The following is an 18,293-nucleotide window of genomic DNA, read 5'->3' on the forward strand; positions in this document are numbered from 1 at the left end:
GATAGACCCCAAAATCTCGGAGTGCATTTTTTTTTTCATAATAACGGTATTTTGAGCACCGTGCTTTGAATTAAAAAAAATTTCGGTCGGGTTAAATTTATTGAACATAAAAAAAATATAAAACTTTTAGAAATGCTCCCCATTCGCAAGATAAAATAATATTTTCGAAAAAGATTAAATGTTTGAAAATATTGTACCTCTTATTTCTAAGCGTCAAATTTTCAAGCAAATCTTGATCTACATGATAATTTTACAGATTTTCCACAAAATATTGATTTTGATGATTTTGCAACGTATTTTAGCATTTTGCTCTACTTTTCGATAGATTCTTTATCATAGTCATGCTTTTGCTATTGGCAAAATTTCAATAAATCTATGAAGAAAATTAAAAAAAAAAAACATTTTATTTTTGTCGATCGAATCTGTTTTCAAATTTTTAAAAAGATTTATATTAAATTATCATACAAATTTTAAATAGTTCACAATCGAATATTTAAGTTGTTTCTTTAAAGTTTAAATTATAAACATTTTTTTAATTAAGCAGAAACTTTAAACGGGTGGGACACAAAAGCTTGAAATAAAATTTTCATTGGCCATATGAAAAATTTAAATTGAAGAAATCCTTCTGTTTCATGTCTTTTTCCTATCCGTGGTCCAAAAATTACAATTTTTTAAAGAGTTTGTCTTATTTTTTTACAAAAACTAAAAAAATCATTTTTTGCAGAGCTTAGAAACCACTGCAACCAATTATTATTATAGGAATATTAAATATAAACATTCTAAAGAGTTTTGTTTTAAAAGATTTTCCAATGAGAATTTATACATATTGTTTGTCCCCAGATAACTGAAATAAAATTTGCATTCGTCTTAACTTGACGAAAAAAAAAATAAAAACAAATTAGATGCGGAATTAGAGATTGAAGTTATACCTGAATACTAAAAACTAGTGTGATATTATTCTGAAAATGATGACTCAAATTACTCAACCTTCCCAACTCAATTTTTTCACCTTCCAAAATTCAAATATATTTACAGTTTAGGTAAGTATTTTTTCAGAAATAAAATCATTGAATTTGAGATCATTTTTTTCATATTATCCCATAATTTCAGGGTTTTAGATTGGACAAAATAAACACAAACAATTTACTCAAGAACTTCCTTAATCAACTTTGAGTTTAAAGAACCCAACTTTTTATTATTTAAAAACATCGACGAACTAAATCCCCAATGATACAAACTTCAAAGTTTGAAAAATCTTTTAAAAAAAGTATCTAAGATAACAAAACATTTTCCGTTCAAATAACTCCTTATCGAAACTTTCAAAACTTTTCCATTTTTCGATTTTAATTTGTCTCATTTCTCCCTTTCTCGCAAACTTTTTCAAAAGCTCCCGCAAAACAAGTGCACCGAGTGGGGCAACCGACTAGTTTTGTCCCTTAAACTTGTCCACCAACGCAGCGACGAGACACCACACGCGCCGGACGGAAAAAACTTTGAACAGCAAAACGCAAAACTTTCCCGCCCACAGAAAGCGCACACTATCTTTCGCCCTAAAGAGTTGTTCTGCCCACGCAGCCAAGCTTCGGACACAACAACAAGCCTTGTCTTCAAATCCAGAACCAGAACCAGTTGGGCTGAAAGTGCCGATAAAGTTTTTCTGCAGTTTCCGGAGGACAAACTTGGTTTCATCTTCTTCTTCCTTAAAAATCTTGAGGGTTGAGGCGAGGAAAAGTTCTGATTGAATATGAGCTTGGACCAGTTACTCCTCGTCGGGTTCTGCCCAGAAGGGGTTTATTTTTGTTCATCATTTTTCCGTTTGCTGTCCAGGAGGATCCAGTAGCAGGAGATTTGAGGAAAAGCAGGAAATCAACCGGACTTGGGCACTTCCTTCCGGGCAAGAGTTGGCCACAGTGTAGACGATGAAGCAGCAACAGCAGAAGATGCATGCACTGTTGATCGGGAAGTTTGCATTTTTCTCAGTGTGCAACTTTGTTTGGTCGGAAAATTGCGTCCTGAAGAACCGCAGAAGAAGAAAGGGTCGGAAACTTTGAAGTGAAGTGAGGGGAGCTGCAAATCGAGCAAATTTATATTCATGACACGACCATCAAAATTTTATGGATAAATATAATAAATTTGCGAGTACACTGCTTTTCCATTCTCGGTATATCAGTTTGTGGTTGAGGTGAAATGGGACAGAGAGAAAGCAGCAGCGTGCCATCGACAGAGTTAATACCGGAAGAGGAAGTAACTTTAAATTTCTTAAATTTCTTTAATTTCTTAAATTTCTTAAATTTCTTAAATTTCTTAAATTTCTTAAATTTCTTAAATTTCTTAAATTTCTTAAATTTCTTAAATTTCTTAAATTTCTTAAATTTCTTAAATTTCTTTAATTTCTTTAATTTCTTAAATTTCTTAAATTTCTTAAATTTCTAAAATTTCTTAAATTTCTTAAATTTCTTAAATTTCTTAAATTTCTTAAATTTCTTAAATTTCTTAAATTTCTTAAATTTCTTAAATTTCTTAAATTTCTTAAATTTCTTAAATTTCTTAAATTTCTTAAATTTCTTAAATTTCTTAAATTTCTTAAATTTCTTAAATTTCTTAAATTTCTTAAATTTCTTAAATTTCTTAAATTTCTTAAATTTCTTAAATTCCTTAAATTTCTTAAATTTCTTAAATTTCTTAAATTTCTTAAATTTCTTAAATTTCTTAAATTTCTTAAATTTCTTAAATTTCTTAAATTTCTTAAATTTCTTAAATTTCTTAAATTTCTTAAATTTCTTAAATTTTTTAAATTTCTTAAATTTCTTAAATTTCATAACTTTAAATCTCCACCATTTTACGGTTCAAACTTGCAACATTCACAAAAAACAGTAGCATTTCCTCACACCTGAGCTTCGTTGGGGGGTGGGTTGCGACACTAGAAGGGTTCTCGTTCAAGGTTCGTTCTTTTTTTTTCGCAACAACACAGAATTATTCTGCCCGGCTTTTTGCAAAATTTCCCACTCACTGGTAATTTATCATCATTTTTGTCGTAACTTTGATACCATCCCACCAACAAAACCCGTTCATGGGGGTTGGGAGGGGGTGCTCGAAGCAATTTTTTCACTTCAAAATTTCGCTGGTAAAGTGGTGTGAGGTTTCAAAAGGTTTTGCGAAAAAGCGGAACTATTTTCCACCAAAGTTTGGACAAGAGAGAGATAGAAAGTGAGCGGTGAAGTGAGAAAGCCGAAAATCGTTCCATTATTTTAACGAGACTCCGGACTTTTATAGCAGGTGGCCTGCAGAGGGCTGTAAATTCATAAATCCGAACCTGCCAGCCAGCCAGCGAGGCAGTGTCTGGAAAACGACTAACTTTTTACGGTTTTTAGGAGAGTGGAAAGGGTAGGGGGGTTGTTTGTGTGTGATTTGCTTTGTGGAAACGCTTTTTGCAGCCCGGGCCTGATAAAGTCTAAAACGGTCGTCATTTCCAGGTGGGAATGGCATTTGAATAAATTTTGAGATTTATTCCAATCACTGTAATTTGCATTTGTCTGGCTGGCGAAATAGAACGTGATCTGTTGTAATGGTTCAAGTTTTCATAATAAATAATTTAAAATTAATTTTAAACATTTAGAGATAATTACTTTTAAAACAGGCAAAGGTTACAAAAATATTATTTTCTAGAATTGGCCATACAAATTTTGGCAATTTGGGTATTAAACATTATGGTTTTGATACTAGACTTTAAAATGACCATTTTGACAGTAGTGGTCACAACCTGAAGTGACCGGTGCCCTAACAAGTGGCCACAAACTGACAATCAAAAATAAAATGTAAAAATATGGAAAGATTAAGAACTTTGTGCATATTTCATGATAACTTAACGTGAAGCCGTTGATCATTCTCGAAGAAAATTTATCATCACTCTAAAATTCTCTGTAATGAATTCAATTTAACAAATTTCTGCACCAAAATGAATCAGCATATGCCGGTTGTTGCCTTCTTGAAGCCACTGAAAGAATTTTTGGTCTAAATCAAATGTGTTTCAAAATTTATAAAATTTTGTGGCACAATCATTGACGTTCTAGTTGGCAATAATTGATTGATGACGATTTCCATAACTTTGCAAGGAATGGAATAATCGTTACCAAAAAGAATCAGCATGTGAAGGGCACTATTCTAAACAACTTGTGGAAGAAAGTTTGTCAAAATATTGATAGCGACGCAAAATTTATAACTTTGAGCGAAAAATCATGGCAATGATGGAAGTCTTCCGTAAGCAATTCAATATAATGGAAATGTATTTTTTTAAACACAAGTAGGACTGAAAATTTTAAGAATTTTTCAAGACAACCTGTTGTGCGTTTGGCAAAGCATAATAAATTTTAGAAGATTTGCTGAATTAACCTTTCCTAGATGGTGTTTGATAGATAGAGAATTCTTATTTATTACAAATTGGTTTATTTGAGTGAATTGATTCAGACAAATAAAACCTGCCTCTTTAAAAAAACGTCAATATTATGCTTCACGCTCCACATATTTTTGATTTCACAATTTACGGTTACTTAACGCTTTGTTCTGATTTCCCACATATTTGCATCCAGCACACCCGCCTCGTTCCATTGTCATTCCGGTCAAGTCGATCGGAAAAGTGTTATTCTTATCAAAGCAAAGTCCTGGAAGGAGCCAGATCCATCCATCCTTACAAACGGAGGACATAACATAAAAGGATGGCCCATTTGCGCCAACATTCCGGAAGCCGGTGCATCGAGATGTCCTTTTAGCTTCTGCGTTGGCTTTTATTGAGGATGCCAAGAAAGGGGGTGGGGAGGAGGGGGTTTGTAGATATTACAGCAAAAACAGCCTTTTCCGATAAGAATGACTTTGGCAGGACTTTGTTTGCATCGAACGATTGATTCCCCCTTTTGCATATCGATGTGTGCTGATGATGGTCCGGAAACGGGGGACGGGTTTCCCGGCGGATCGAGTTTCAGGATGGACAGGCATCTCCTTTAGCATAACATAACATGTATTGAGTTCCCTTCCGGTTGGCAGGCTGGGCTGCCTTCTGGCTATTGGGACGATTCTCTTGTTAATGTCCGGAAGGGAGGGGGATGCCTTCACCTTAAATGGTTGGTTAAGTTTACTTCGTTTGAAAAGCCAAAGGACGTCATTGGTTTGATTTGCAATTCTTGCATTGAAATGGCCAGGAATACCCAAGCCTGAAAGTATGCAACCATCATTCCTGGATGCCATGAGTCATCGTTCTTTTTTCCCTGAAACCAGGACATTTCACCCGAAAAAGCAATCACATCCACTCAACCATCTAATCGGTTTTCAATCCCGTTTATCGCCGAACAACCCAGCCTGTGAATCCCGGCCAAATTGAGGGGAACTAATTAGATTAAAACAGCTCTTTCCCAGACTCTTGCACACACATTCGTTCACCAACTATCGGAAAAAAATGGCAGGAGATTTCGGGGTGAAAACTAAGAAAACCTTTTTATTCCAGTCGGGATCGGGATCCCTTCATGGTCTGGAATTGAATTACTCCCCAGCCATTCCCGGGGAAGACCGCGTTGGGTGAAGTGATGCGAGAAAAGATTTGGCAACTTTTTGTGCGAAGGGGGAGTCGGAGAAATTGCTTTAAGAACTTGGCCTCAAACCGGCGGGACGTGTTTACTTTTGACGATGAGGGCTCAACTTTGTTTTGGTCGAGTAAGGAGGGCAAACTAGGCACATTTTTTCATTGAGGTTCTAGGGATGGGAAAGTTAATAAATGGACTCGATTGGCAAATTAATTGGAAGTTGTTTGTTTTGGAGTCGTTGCTGGGTTGTTTCTTTTTTTTCCTCGGAAATTGAGGCCGAATGGGACCGCCCATTTGTGTAATTGCTGGGGCACGAACGATGCGTTAATATTTGATGAGCTATTAATAAATTATGAACGCACTTTGGGACTGCTGCTGCTGCTGTTTCTGGTGGTGGTGGAGTCTATTTCAAGTTGATAAATGACCGGAAAGTTTGTTTTTAGAAGAGTTTTGTTTCCGGGGATTAGATGGTTGGTTGGAGTGACATGGACCAGGTTGCTTTTCGTTGAAATTTTTCACCACCATAACAAATAAAAATATTTTTGTAGGTACCTGAGTAATTCTTCCCATTTTTGTAAACAACTTTTAATAGTATTTTTGTAATATGTACATCCATTCCTTAAGTTCATGCGAACAAGTTGCATCGTAAGATTCTCGATACAATCATATATACAAACTTGGGAGCTATCTATAAAAAAATGCATTGAAAATGTTTGAAACTCCGTACATTGAGTAGAAATTCTCTAATCAATTTTTGTAAAGTTGTAGGTTATGATAAGGATTTTTCATGTGATTAAAACTTTTCAAAAATAAATAAGGCAGTTGCAAATATTTCTCAAAGTTTAAGAAAGAATAGGTCTGAAAAAAGAGGAAAACCATTTTTTTATTCGTATAATTTAATAAATGAAATGGAAATAGAAATCTAACCATCTGAAAAAGATCAGGAATGATTTTTTCTGCATTTATAATAATATTTAGCGTATTTTAGCACGTTCAAACATATTTTTAATATTTTGAAAATTGGAATGGACAGCTCCGAATTTAATTCAAACAAATTATTTTTTCCCGTAAATATGATTTCCAACCCCACCCCCTTCGACTTTGGTCTGATTTAAAGGACATCAACTTCGAAAAATATTTGCAACGGTCTGTGTACGCGAAAAAAACCAAAAGCTATTGCAGATTTATTTTTAGTTTTTGTACCCCACCCTTCAAAGTTTGCCACAAAAATCAGGGGTCAAATCAAATTGTGCAATCGATTATAAACTGTTCAGAACGCTTATTTATGAACATTCAATTGAATTAAGACTTTTCGAATATTTTAAACAAATTTTAAATTTGAAGTCCTCAGATCGAAACTCTGGATTTTTGTCACAGGTTTATTGATATTTAGATTTTTTTAAACAGTAGTACATCTCTAATGATGTTTTAAGCATTTTGCAATTGATACTTTTCATTTCAAAAATTTGTAAAGCATGCCTGAAATTCAAAATTTAGGTTTTTGCCACACCCATTCCCGTTTTATTCCGAAGAACAAAAACATTAAAAGAAATTTGTTTTACTTAGTTTATTACCACAAATACTCCAAATATGATTTAGTGGATCAAATCGCCAACTATTTAGCTCTGATGCATGACAAATGTTTTATTTCGGCCAAGTTGATTTTTTTTGGAAAAGTAGTAATTGATAAAAAAAACTCGAAATTATTTCCAAACGAAATTTGTAATCGGTGTAAAAATTCATTTAAAATTTGTATTTTTAAATTATAAAACGACACTGATTCTCCCCAAATCCCAGAAATGGCTTTTAAAAAAAATTGTTTTAATACCAAAGAAGGCATTGGTTCACCAATACAAGTGAGGACAATTTAGAACAAAAATGTACACGGAAAAAAATTACTTTAAAAAAATGTGGATCCGTTTTTTTACGTGTTTTGTCATGTTTTAATAGAAAACCCCAAAAATATAAATCTATAGAAAATAAATGGCAAAACAATGACTAATATCGACTTTTTCACGATTTTTTTTGCAACAATTATGAATAAAAATCGAGTTTGCAAAAAAAAAAAAATTCAAATTGAGAATAATATTCACAAAATAACCAACTTTTTAATATTACGCCCTTTTCAAATGATAATCTTGATTCGGATTTTTGTTTATTATTTTGAACATTATTCATTTGAATGTTCATTCGCATAAAATTTACCAATGAAATAGAAAATAGGTAGCTGTTTGGGTGAGAATAAGGAAACTTAAATTTTACTTTTTGGGGTTTCTCTTATCCGCTGTATCTGAGCAATTTTTCAATTAAAAATTTTAGGAAATTTCCTCAACCTTTCGAAATTACTTCATTGAAAAATGGTCCCATGGGCACTTTACAAAAAATCAATACTGACTTTTTTTTGTTAAAATCAAATTTAAAGCATCCATGTCACGAAAACTGTGCCATTTATCAAAACTGATTGCAAATTTTCAAGGCATTTCAAAGTAAACATTGTCCAAAAATGTCACAAAAGTATTTTTCAAATTGAATTTAATTTTGTTAAAAAAATATGAGTTCTATTGCAAACTTTTCAAAGATTTCGAAAATTAAAAACATGGCTGAATCAAAACGTCCTCATAACAATTTTTTTTTTAAATCGGGAAAAGTTTGTCAAGGCCGATTTTAAGTAATAATTGCGTCATTTAAAATTTATTTGAATACATTTACAGATGATTTCCAAAACATTCAAGTGAAATTTTAATGTTTTGAATAAATCGTTATCCTCAAAATTGTGTTCAGAAAATTTTAAAAATATTGTAACTAATGACAAAAAACCAAAATGAACAAACGAAGAAGGAGCAAACTGTTGATACAACAATTATTTAAAAAAAAATCTTTCAAATGTGTATCTCATCCATCTGAATGGGAAACAATACCATAAAAATAAACTTTTCCATCGTTTGCTTAGGAAAGATATATTACTCCACTCAGACCCAACAACTTTCAATACATCTGCAAACAGAATCAATTCTGACCCGCTCGCGTGGTAGTCTTTCTTTCCTCTACGAACCGTTTTTTATTTATATCTCATCGCTTCTTTTCCTGGTTGAACACTTTACAAAAATAAAGTTAAGTTTTTACATTAAACATTTTTTTCGTTTTGTTTTTCGAAAGACCTGTTATAATTTCAAAAAGTGATACTTCAAATTTACTTTTCACAGTGTATTTACCAAAGCCAGGTTGAGAAACAATAAAAAAAGTAGAGAGTCCTTCGTCCCCACCCCCCACAAACCACCCACATTCGAAGAGGGTGGTGAAACTAAACAGAAATCGTGAGCTTGATAAGCGGGTCGCTACCTTCTTCATCTTTTATTTTTCTTTTTATTCCTTTTCTGAGTGACACATGTGAGCTTTTCCTTCTTTCGCTAGCTGCCAGGGGGAATAAAAGTTTCTCCGAGCTGTCCGTGTGTCACACTTTCTGCTTTCGGTTGGTTCTGCTGGTCGTTTGCTCGTGTGACACCGGATCAGTTCGGTTCAGCGGGGTTTGTTTCAGTTTCAATTTGGAGCGCTGTGGACGGGTTTATCCTAAAGTTAGGGTCGATGTTCGGAATTGGGCTATTTTGACAGATTTTGATCATGAAATTTTCAGATTGTAAGATATCTTGTTGAAATTTGTGATTTTTAACTTATTCATATAAATTTGAAAAATTCGGATCATTTTTTGCCAAATTACTCCAAAATATATCAACTTCAGAAGCTACCAAAGATTATTGACACAACCCTCGATGATCTTTGAAATCTCACCAACAGTTTCCATCGACAAATCTTCCCGACTGTATCATCGCCTGCCAACATTGGAACGAAATTTGCTGGAAACTCTCTTCACGTCAATTTATTCCAACAAACTTGCGGGTTTGCTTTCAAAAGTCACCAGCAAAAATAAAACACTAATTGAATTGGACACGGTTTGGGGTCATAAAACCACTGTCAGTTTTAATAACCCTCATCCAATTTGTAAAGCTTAGGACAGCTTTTCCCCCGGCTAACAAATCAAGACTTAGAGTGGCAGTTTCGCACTGACTGTGGTATTATTGTGACGGCGAAAAAATTGGGAACAATTTGCCCCTCCCTACACTATATTGATCCAAATTTATGAATCCAATAGAATTTAATTATTATATGGGAAAGAGTCCCTTCTGCTTCGTTGAGCATTTTTCTTGCCACGAGTTTTTCTTGTTCAAAGCAAAATTCTATATTCTTTCTCATCAGAAGGCACAAAAAGACACTAACAAACATAATTTGGTCGAACGAACGAAGCCAAGAGGAATTATCTGCTGCCTGGCCCAAATAATAACTTCAGCATTATTAAATCTCCACGACATGGAAATCTTCCTCTTCGAGTCAATTTAAATTCATAAAAAATGCATGCGAAGAAAATCGGATTGCTGGCGTGACTAACCTTCCCCCCTAATCCACCCAACCTCCTCTTGGAAAGAATATTTTCCCACAAATTGGGCAGTTTTGGATGAACTCCGAGAAAAAAAAAACGAAAAAACAGCACGATAGATCCTCGTTAGGGACAGAAAACAAAAACTGAACATCCTCCCTCGACTGGCCGGGGGAAAATAAAAAGTCAAAGCCACCACACGAAGTGTGTTTGTTAGTGGAACGCGAGTAAGATTCTGAAAGGACGTAACTCACTCGGCTGAGATTTGAGTTTTCTAGACCGAAAAGGACTCTTCTAAAATACCCCTCAAAGTATGCAGAACTTCTTTGTGGGAAGTCTGAGTGCGAGAGGGATTGAGAGCAGAAAAAAATAATCCAAAGAATTACGGCTGCTGAATATTAATTTTGAATATGCACGATATTTCTCCGGCAGTCGGAGAAAGACGACTGTTTTATGATGGGTCTTGTGTGGAGGAGTAGGACATTTATTTTGTTGGAAAACAAAGAAAAAATCAAGTCTAGAAAGTTAAATCAGCTAACGGTTTATCACGTTATTCTAGGTGGAAAAATGTGGTAGATTGCGGATGCGTCGCAAAAAAACAAGATTTGAACAAAAAAGCAAAAGGGTCAACAATTTGATTACATTAGAAATATTAGAGCTAATGAGAATGCTTGGAATTAGGATTGAAATGAATCAAATTTGGATTTATTTACGTACCTCAATCACTCATAAGAATGGTAAGTGAATTTCAACAATTTTGCGGAGTGCTTAAAACTTGACAATTTCCGTTAAATTTGATATTTTTCATGTTATTGCTTAGAAATAATGAAATTTAACAAATGATGTTTCCACTTAGCTATTATATGTGAAATAAGTAACTTTTCAATTGAAGAGCGAAATATTTGTTGTACAGATTTATAAGTAGTTGAATTGAAAGGCTAACAAACTTTACAACTTAATAAATGTAGATTAATAAGGAAAATAAATAAATAAGAATTACTCAAATCATAAAAAAGAAATGAATCGGAATCCTTAAGTTATCAAATAACGTGAAAGGTAGGAAAATGATTGTTACTCTTCATGCAAAAATAATTTCAAGTTCTAAGAATTTTGGTTTCTATTTCTAAAGTTTGATGCAATTTTTTAATTTTTATATTTTTATTCTTTTGAAGTTTTTTCATCAAAATTTTTTAAAGCTATTTATAAAAAATATTAAGTTTAGTTTTAAGACATTGCTCGGATTTTTTTTACATGAAAATTTGTTTTAAATGATCGCCTAACAAAGTTGGTTAGGTCAATGTACTCAAAGTCGATATTACAGGAATCTTGGTAGGAAATATCAGGATATAGAATATACTAATTGAAAGAAGCTGTTGGAAAGGATAAAAAATTCCATTGAATGTTATATGCATCGAAATCATTGATTAGCAATTTTTAATAGCTAAGAATAAATTAAATCATATTTTCAGTCACAAAATACCGTATTTTCCAAAATTGTGTATGCAGTTTTACTTTATTGGGGTATTTTTTTTTTTGTTCAAAACTAAAATTTTCACAAAATTCAGTTTTTTTAACTCAAATTTTAATAATTTGCAATATGGGTTTGGTACGAAGCATCCCTTGCGAATTTTGAAAATTTAAGCATTTTCGAAAAATAAAGTATTTTGTAAACTTTAAAGCATGTCAACATAAAAAAAAACTTTAATAAAGTGAAAAATCATACAACATTTCGCTTCGTTTAATACACAATTAAATTTCGATAATTTGAGTATTTTCAATAGAAAAAACAGTGTTTAGTATTTTTTGTGTATTATCCAAACAACTTTATTAAAGCAAAGAAACATACCAAATACCACTTCGTTTGATTCCCACAATGCTTTTTTTTTTAAATTGAGTATTTACAAAAAAATACGGGTTTTTACGAAAATTATAGTATTTTCCAAAAAAAAATATAGCGAGAAAGGATTCACAACTTTTGTTTCGATTGATACCCGTATTTTTTTTTTCGAAAATTTGACTGTTTTAAAAAAATACAGTATTTTGTGATTTTTTTTTAGTATTTTCCAAACAACTCTATTACAGCGAAAAAACGCTTCGATTGATACATATGTTGCGAATCATGAAAATTTGAGTACTTTCCAAAAATAACGGTATTTTGTGAACAATTTTGAGTTTTTCTACTTTGAAACTTTCTACATTTTCAAAAACTATATTCTTAGTGGAAGCATTGAAAATTCAACATGCTGTGGTTGAATTAGGTCAATTTAAGAATGATTTAAAAAATGAGTTATCGACCATTACCTGCGATAAGACATTGACGGTAGAATTATCGAAACAAAAATAACGATAAATTATCGTTATCGTTTCGACGATAACAATAATCATTATCGTTGTCGTTAGACGATTAAATTATCGAAAATAAGTTTAACGATTAACAACCTTGGTTTTTTGAACCTAATGAATAAATAATGAGCATTTTGTTGTAGACGATGCTTTTGATTTTTGATATTTAATGTAATTTTTTAATGGGGAGATAAAATTTTTATGAAAATTTTTAATTACTTCAAAATGTCAGAAACAATTTAAGTTCAGTTTTATTATTTATTTTGGCAGGGCAAAACTGATAAATCTTGTTAAATTTTGAATTCAACAAACATAATAAGAAATAAATAAATTAGATGGAAATCAAAGGAAACATTTTAGAATATTATGATTTAAAAAAAGGTTCAATTTTATACATTGAGAGTTGGAAGAATAATTTGCAAAATATGGTGAGTTGAAAATTTCAGACCAATTAGTTTATTGAGACCTGTAGGAAATTTTCTCAGCTTTTCTTAATATTTAAATCTAGGGGTGCTTTTTTCAAAATGTATTTTTTTAAGGCAAAAAAAAAAAATAAAAGAAGTAGCTGTATCTTAAAAACGGTAAATTTATCAACAAAATTGTAAAATACATTTAGGTTGCAAATTTGATTTGATTTGAAGTCCTAATCATAACCAAGATCCAGAAATTTATACATTTACACAACCATTTTGTATGATCAGCCCCCAAAATTGTATGGAGACTTGTATTGCTTGCTTTTTTTGACATAGGAATTGCATGGACAAAGATTCATTCAAATCTAAAAACGAAAATTTAAAAATCGCAGAAAACAATTGCGAAGTTGTAGAGAAAAACTTAAAACAAAGAAATATTTTTTTTAAGTATCACTTGAAAAATTGCTGCAGAAAATTTACAGTGGATTGCAAAAATGTAAAATTTATTCGGTAATTTATTCATGAAGGTAATAAGTTATTAAATTAAATTTCTATCATATATTATTTTTAGTGAGCTCAACCCGTTTTGCCTTTTTTTTTAATCTGAACTCGCTTAAAAAAATCCAAAAAATCAATTCAAATTGGATTCAGATCACTGAATTTCGAAGACATTTGGATTTTAACCATGAAAAAACCCTCATCGCAATCTTCCTAAAATTTCAACCCAAAGAACCCTCGAAAATATAGATAAAACTCCGCATTCCCACGCCGGTCGCAAAAATCATCAAGGTATATCAAAGTGAGGCCCAAATTCGCATTCAATTGTCCATAAATTTCCGAGCTTATGGTCCCACTCCGAGTCACATACTAATACCTACTCCTCCACAAAAGGGGCTCGAACGCACGCACGCACTCGCCATCGCAACATGGTTCATATTTTTGGCCCCGATCTCCGCCACAGACCATTTTCCAGGCAATGTGTGCGAGAGTGTGTCCCGGTGACCATAAATTATACAGCTAATATCCTGTCCCCGAAAACATGACACTCGTGTGTGTGACGATGAAGATGGGGCTCAATATCCTTCCACCCACCCACCAACCCTCACATCCCGTACTAACATCCCACTGCAGAGGATTCTCCGTCTTCTTCGTTCGTCATCATCTTCTTTTTTGAGTTTGTCAATGATGGTGCCTTAATTCTGACTTTTGTGGATCACCACCGCCACGTGGGTTGGGGCACGTGGTAAAGTACTAAACTTTGGATACCACCGCCGAAACCATGGCATGGATGGATCGCGGGCACGTGGTGAAGCATCATCATAAATGTTTGGGTTGTGGGGTCCCCCACTCGGTTATGTTTGTGTGTGACAGTATGACGGGGACGTTCAATTTTTTTTAAGTTAAAATTGATACCAAATAAAATTATTGTCAAAATTAAATTTACTTTTTTATTTCTGAAAAACCGTGCGCTGCAAATATATATATTTTTTTTGAACATCCCCCTTCTGCTACACATTCAAGCACGTATCTAATATCGCAAGTCATAAAAAAGCAAAACTCACAGAAATTCTAACCCACGCAATGATGCCAAACTCCAGGTCACCAGCAGTTCCATCACCATCACACATGGCCACAATCCACAGAGCGATCACAGATTGAACTCAACCTAATCCAACCCCCACACTCACCTGTACACAGCTTCGGCTCGTCACTCTTATCCAGACAGTCGACGATTCCGTCGCAGTACTTGGCCGCCGAGATGCACGTCCCGTTGGCGCACCGGAACTGGGCCAAACTGCACCGTTGGCCACCCACGCCCCCAACAGCCGAGGACGCAGTGACCGTGGTCGCCGAAGCCGCCGCAGCAGCTGCCAACGCGGCATTGTTGCTGTTTCGTGCGGCCTGCAGAGCCGCAATCGACGCCGATGACAGGGAGGCTATCGCCTGGCCACCGGAACGCTCCCGGGCGGTTCGGGTGGAGGTTCCCCCGGAACTGGGGCTGCCGCCATTGCTGGTGCCACTGGTCGAGTCTACCGCCGGGAGTCGGAAGCTTAAGAGCGCCAGTAGCAGCGCTATCAAGTATTTCCACTCATCCATCCGAGAATCTCTGCAAGAATAAAAATGGAGAAGGTAGGATATTAGTTGGGTGTAATATATATGAATGTTTCATTTTATTTAGTAAGACCGTTGCAAATATTTTTCAATGTTGACGCCGCCCATTCCTTCAGAATTTGCCCAAAAATCCGGGACATTTTTTTGTCTAGCTTTGTAAACATTAATTTTATGTGATATCTAGAAAAATCTAGTAAAATTTGATCCAAATTGTTTTTTTTTTTTTATTTAAAGATACGATGACTGTTGTTTATAGAGTTATAAATTTACAAAGTGTCATAAATTTTAAATGCTTATGGAAATGATTAAACTGAAAATTTCCGATTTTCAGATAAAAAAACTTTCAAACTCATATTAAATGATAAAAAAGAACGTTTAATTCAGTAACCCTTGAACTTCAAAATCAAAAAACCCTTAAACTTATTATGTGTATAAACAAATAGGAGTGTATGTGACAAATAGCTTGAGTTTTTGCAAAACTTTTAGATATTCACAGAAATAAAAGTTGCAAAAATACTAAAATATAATTGGTTAATCAATATACCAAAACAAAAACAAATTGTAAGATTTGCTATATCAACAAAGTTTGTAATCAAATTAAGACCAACCAGAACTAATGCTTTAAAGTATCGAAAATGCATGGCTTCTTGCTTATAAATTCATGATACTTTGACAGTCCTTAACAAATTTTATTTAAAGTTTTTGTCTCCCCATCCGTAATAAATCAAGAAGCAGTCTTAACCTAATAATCCAGAAAAAAAAATCGAAAAGATTTTTTGATTTAACTGTTTTTTAATTAAAATAAATTAACATTAACATAAATATAAAATATTAATTGTATTTTATATTTTCTATGAATAACAGTTCAGACTCGATTATCCGAAGCCTCGATTATCCGAAGTTTCGATTATTCGAAGTTCGATTATCCGAAGGTTTCTATGGGACTCCGGATAATCGAGTCATGAACAAAACTTTTTTTCCGTTTTAAATTTTATTTTACTTTTTACATCAATTTCGAGTTCTGCGACCTAATTTTAATCAAATTTGAGTAGTACTTCATCATACTTAAGCTTAACAACCTAATATAAGAAAGCGAAAAAAATGTTTTTTTCTTGGTTCGATCATCCAAAGTTTCAATTATCCGAAGAATCGAGTCTGGACTGTAAAATACAATAAGTTACAACAAAAGATCATCAAATAAACTGGAAATAAGCATCGCTTTGTCTAATCAGCAAAGTAATTCGAAAAATTAAAAAATGTTGCATATCTCAATAATAAAAATTAAATATTTAAAAAAGATTGCATAAACCGTACGGCGCTTAATGTTTCAACACACAGTCATTTTGGATTTTGGAAAACCCCAAAACTTGATATGTTCATGTGAAAGTGCTTTGATTTGTCTAAAAACTTGAGTGTTCAGCCATTAGGGTGACCTACATCGTGTTAGGGTGGTCCGAAAAATGGTAATTTGCGTCGATTTTCACAAAAACCACTTTTTCAAAAAATCATTATTTTGCTCCATTTTAACCGATTGATAAGTTTGACTTTAGCATAGCAAAGCATTGGTGTCTATTCGTAGTTGCTACTCTGTTATTGACCAGGACCCCCAAGAATTGCTCCGTGGACCACAGATGAAGAGTAGCAACCAATCAACACCACTTCGCAACCTTCAAATGTCCTTATCATGCTCAATCACAGCGCCAGCCACGACCAGTGGTAAGACACGGGGAAGTGGATGAGAATTTTAGTCCGAATACTTGAGTGATGAAGACCGCTAAATCGGCTGCGTCTTCGACAAAATATCACGTGAGATTTGAGGGGGTTAGTAAGTGAGTGTGAAGCCAGGATTCACCGTGGTAAGTGATGTGGCAGGTCAAAGTTATGTATAGTCTTTTAATTCTTCGTATGTACTTAGATTCATCTTGAAAGCTTTGAATTCTGGTCGTGTTGAAAGTTCAATATCCGCCTCACGAGTTACAACCGAGTAAGTTCTTGAATTCAACTTTGCATTCAATATTGCGTTGTCTGTTCTTAGGTTCTCAGTCCAATCAATTTCTTGGATTCTTATAGCATTCTTAATCCTTCTAGTCAACTAAGCCTCGATGGTCTGGTGGTTAGCATTTTTGTATGCTGAAATTTTCGAGTTTTCTCAGTTTTTGTGAAAAAAGTAGATTTTTCCCGTTTTTGACATTTCCTGTGCTTTCGCCCCACTTTTTATGGTGAAAATAATATATCTCCGAATCCTGCTCATGGCGCTCTGAAATTGGTTCAGTCGATCCGGAGATATGATTTTTTTAAATTCTGTTTTTGCGAAAATCGGTGCAAAATGCTATTTTTTGGACCACCCTATTGCTTGGCCAAAATAATACGGGTCTAATTATTTTGGCCTAGGAACTCCCATGCCAAATTTGTTCCAAATCTAAGCTCTTTAAATTTGGATACTTCCTGTTTGACGTGACAAGTTTTCGACCATTATTTTAATTCTTATTAATATGTAAGTGGGTTTCAAGGGCATATTTTTAGTCAAAATCATTGCTTTGACTATTAGCTATGGTTGCCATATCAAGTGAATTAAAATTGTTAACAATTAATGTGTGTTTTAGCCTTGTTTTACCACACCAGGTTGATTCGACCTTTTACATGAGCAAATTGTTTCATACGTCCCTGTACTTGGGATTTTTTTTTTGTAAGGATGACAATACGACCATTGGCAAAATTTATTTATTTTATGACTAAACCACATTTAAATCAAACATTATTATTTTGAACATCGTTTCAACACCCCCCGCAAAGAGGGCAGTCGATGTTTTGTGTTTTTGGAGGAGATTGGGAGAAAACATCGCAGGGAGAAAGGTCCAACTGACAGATTTTATTCTCCCTCTCTCGCGTTGGCTCATACGCTAGCTGAGAGCACGAACAAAATGGCGAATTACCACTGATTTGTTTATCTTTTCTTCAGCAGTGGTCTATAGGACCTTGAAGAACTCGGGGTTACTGGAGTTTTGAGAGGGCGTTTATGCGTGATAAGATGGATGCGGTCATTATCGCTTGTTCCTGAACAGATTATGCAACTTGATTTTGTGTTGGTTTAGGCTGCCACACAAAATGATGATTTTGGGGGAAGCTAGCAGTCTCTTCCGGAATAAATGACTGAAACTGGGTTTTGCTGGCTGGCAAATTGGAAAATATTCTTCGCGCATCCTTTAAGTCATTTAATCAGCGCAATGTTTTTAACGGGATAACAAATATTCATCTTTTTTCGTAAAATCTCATGTGCGCATAATCATAAAGCAATTAAAACTGAACTTACGTCCTTTTTCTATGAGCGTAAGTACATTTTTGAAATTATCAGTACTTACGACCTTGCATCACCAAGGACGTATGTGACTTCTCCGTATGAAAAGCACATTCGACCTTTTATATGCA

General features: G+C 34.0%; 1 protein-coding gene across 4 annotated transcripts in view; it reads right to left on the bottom strand.

The window, feature by feature from the left end:
* The window catches only part of LOC6051685, a 505,391-nt gene that overhangs the window by 89,852 nt on the left and 397,246 nt on the right, over positions 1–18,293 (bottom strand). For all 4 annotated transcript variants that reach the window (XM_038251263.1, XM_038251264.1, XM_038251265.1 and 1 more), the window contains one exon: positions 14,444–14,862. In XM_038251263.1, coding sequence (XP_038107191.1) covers positions 14,444–14,852 — 409 coding nt within the window. In that variant the 5' untranslated portion in view covers positions 14,853–14,862. The remainder of the gene's footprint in view (positions 1–14,443; positions 14,863–18,293) is intronic.

The sequence above is a fragment of the Culex quinquefasciatus genome, chromosome 2 (genome assembly GCF_015732765.1).
Source record: "Culex quinquefasciatus strain JHB chromosome 2, VPISU_Cqui_1.0_pri_paternal, whole genome shotgun sequence".
Lineage (NCBI taxonomy): Eukaryota > Metazoa > Arthropoda > Insecta > Diptera > Culicidae > Culex > Culex quinquefasciatus.